Genomic DNA, 2,203 nt, shown 5'->3' with positions numbered 1-2,203 from the left:
ATAAAAATTTTAAATTACATTCATTTTTCGATACGATAAGTTCTTGCTAAAACTTTTAAATAATTAGAATAACAGAATAGTAGAGAAGTAGTTAGAGTTTAAGTTTTTATAATAATGATTTAAAAGTTTCAATTATTACAATTAATTAGATAGAAATTAACAGAAATATAAATGAAGCAATGGCACATGAACTGTATTAGATAAAAATAAGTAAATCTGTAAAATATAAAGAGTCAAAAATCATTAAATACTTAGTCATAGATTATGTATTGTAAATTGTTTTAGATTGAACCTAATTAACAATATTTTAGAATTCTAACAACTTAACTAAGTTCGAAATTTTAATCTACATTGAAATATCAAAACATAATTTAATTTTTAATGACAAATACGATAAAAGCTAATGTTAGAAACATTAAGAGATTACTTAAATTTTATTAAAATTTCCTATGAAAACTGAAACGTATACGTGCAGTATTAAGGAACTTTTAAAAATAGAAATAGATAAAAATACGAAAAACGCGGGAATCACCCATAAAGCAGAAAATCCATAGATAATGGAATATACAGATAATCAAATCCATTCATTGCAGACATTTAATTTACAATTATTTTATTTATAACTAATTCGTCTAAACAGCTTTTTTTTTGTATAATCGTTGCAAAAGCTTAGGATTTTCTATAATACAAATAATTTTCTTACTTCTACTTTATACAATAGCAAAATGGACGTTCTTCTCTTGGTACGATAGGATTTTACAATGCAAACGCTAACACGATAAATTACGACGAAAGTATTCGTAATATCATAGAAAAATTGTATAAGATTTGTTGGTGTACTTTCCGCCCGATAAATTGCATTGAATGAACTAATCTAATTCATATTTTGTCGAATGTTACGAATACTTATTCGCAAATTTTCGTGTTAGCAATTCTACTGAGGACGTCAAGCAGTTTAAAAAATACATTTACTAACTACATTATTCCACAAATAGACATAAAGATATTCAAAATTGTTAAACCTATGGCAGGAACAAAATATACATTAAAATAAGACCAAATAGTCCGTAATTAAGATTTAAAATTAGTACATTTTCTAATATAGGTAAAAATAAATAAATTTGCTAAGAGTACGCGAATTAAAATAATTTATCATAATATTCTTTATACAATGTTTTTTCTGAGCTAATTATTTAAATTAATAAATCTAACCATTTATTTTATTATAACAAAATAAATCAACCAATGCTATTAATTATTACGGTTAAGATATCTACAAAACATTTTTTATAATTCAATAATGTAATCATTTTTAATTCGTCATCGTCAATTTTCAATTTGAGTCCAAAAATTTTATAATTTTAAAGTCAAAAAAGGTAACCTTCAAATACTAAAAAAATGTTTTGAAGGTTTTTACTAAATTTATGCAATTTCATGTTGGAATTTCCTATAATTGTCTTCAATAATTTTATAACTAACATACAAATATTATTACGTTGAATTTAATGAGTCTGTAATTTTGAGGTTATGTCACATCTGTCATTTTCATACAAAAAAAAGTTAAAGATCTATACTAATTATGGTTATAACTAAATACAATGGAATGGGCTGAGGCTAGCAATGCGCAAATAACTTGAAGAAGCCGCGGCCTTTCTCCGGCGCGGGGCCCATCAGCATCGGCACTTGGTTCTTGTGGGTTATTGTAATCTGTAAGGTAAATTTATATTTTGATGTCCTAATGGGTTTTGAGGCCGCTCTCGGAGATGTTAACTGTCCACTAAGTTCCCTTAGTGTAGATTTCACAAATCAATTTGTTGGATCAACCTAAAATTAGGCGATCCGGTACTCATTGGCCCCTTCTATGTTTTACTATATAATATAAACGAGAGAGTTTAGATGGATGTTTGTTAGTTTGTAGCCTGAACGACTGAGCAGATCTAGATGAAACTTGGCATAGATGTAGAACACATAGGCCACTCAATTTTTATTTTGCACGAACGGAGTTGCGGGGAAAGGTAGGAAACTAAATCAACACTAAAATACCAGTTAGTGTTTGTGAATGTGGTAATTAGTGCTTTATTTGTTAAAGATGTATGTATGTGTGATGTGTAATGTGTGTGTGACCTTGCAGGGCGGCTGCATCCACGGCTCCCCGTCTATTTGCATCGGGAACGTTCTTTTGGTGGTTATTGTAATGGAGCTG

The 2,203-nt window shown here is 28.4% G+C and overlaps 1 protein-coding gene across 1 annotated transcript in view; it reads right to left on the bottom strand.

The window, feature by feature from the left end:
* Window positions 1-1,588: 1,588 nt before the first annotated feature.
* Window positions 1,589-2,203, bottom strand: part of LOC106101882 (diacylglycerol kinase 1) — a 60,190-nt gene continuing 59,575 nt past the window's right edge. Inside the window, exons 23-24 of the mRNA XM_013281236.1 lie at window positions 2,125-2,200; window positions 1,589-1,707 (exon numbers count right to left, since the gene is read on the bottom strand). Of these exons, the coding sequence (XP_013136690.1) occupies window positions 1,615-1,707; window positions 2,125-2,200 (169 nt within the window). The 3' untranslated portion in view covers window positions 1,589-1,614. The remainder of the gene's footprint in view (window positions 1,708-2,124; window positions 2,201-2,203) is intronic.

Source organism: Papilio polytes, unplaced genomic scaffold, assembly GCF_000836215.1.
Source record: "Papilio polytes unplaced genomic scaffold, Ppol_1.0 DF823935.1, whole genome shotgun sequence".
NCBI lineage: Eukaryota > Metazoa > Arthropoda > Insecta > Lepidoptera > Papilionidae > Papilio > Papilio polytes.
This window is presented reverse-complemented; position numbering and strand designations above follow the sequence as displayed.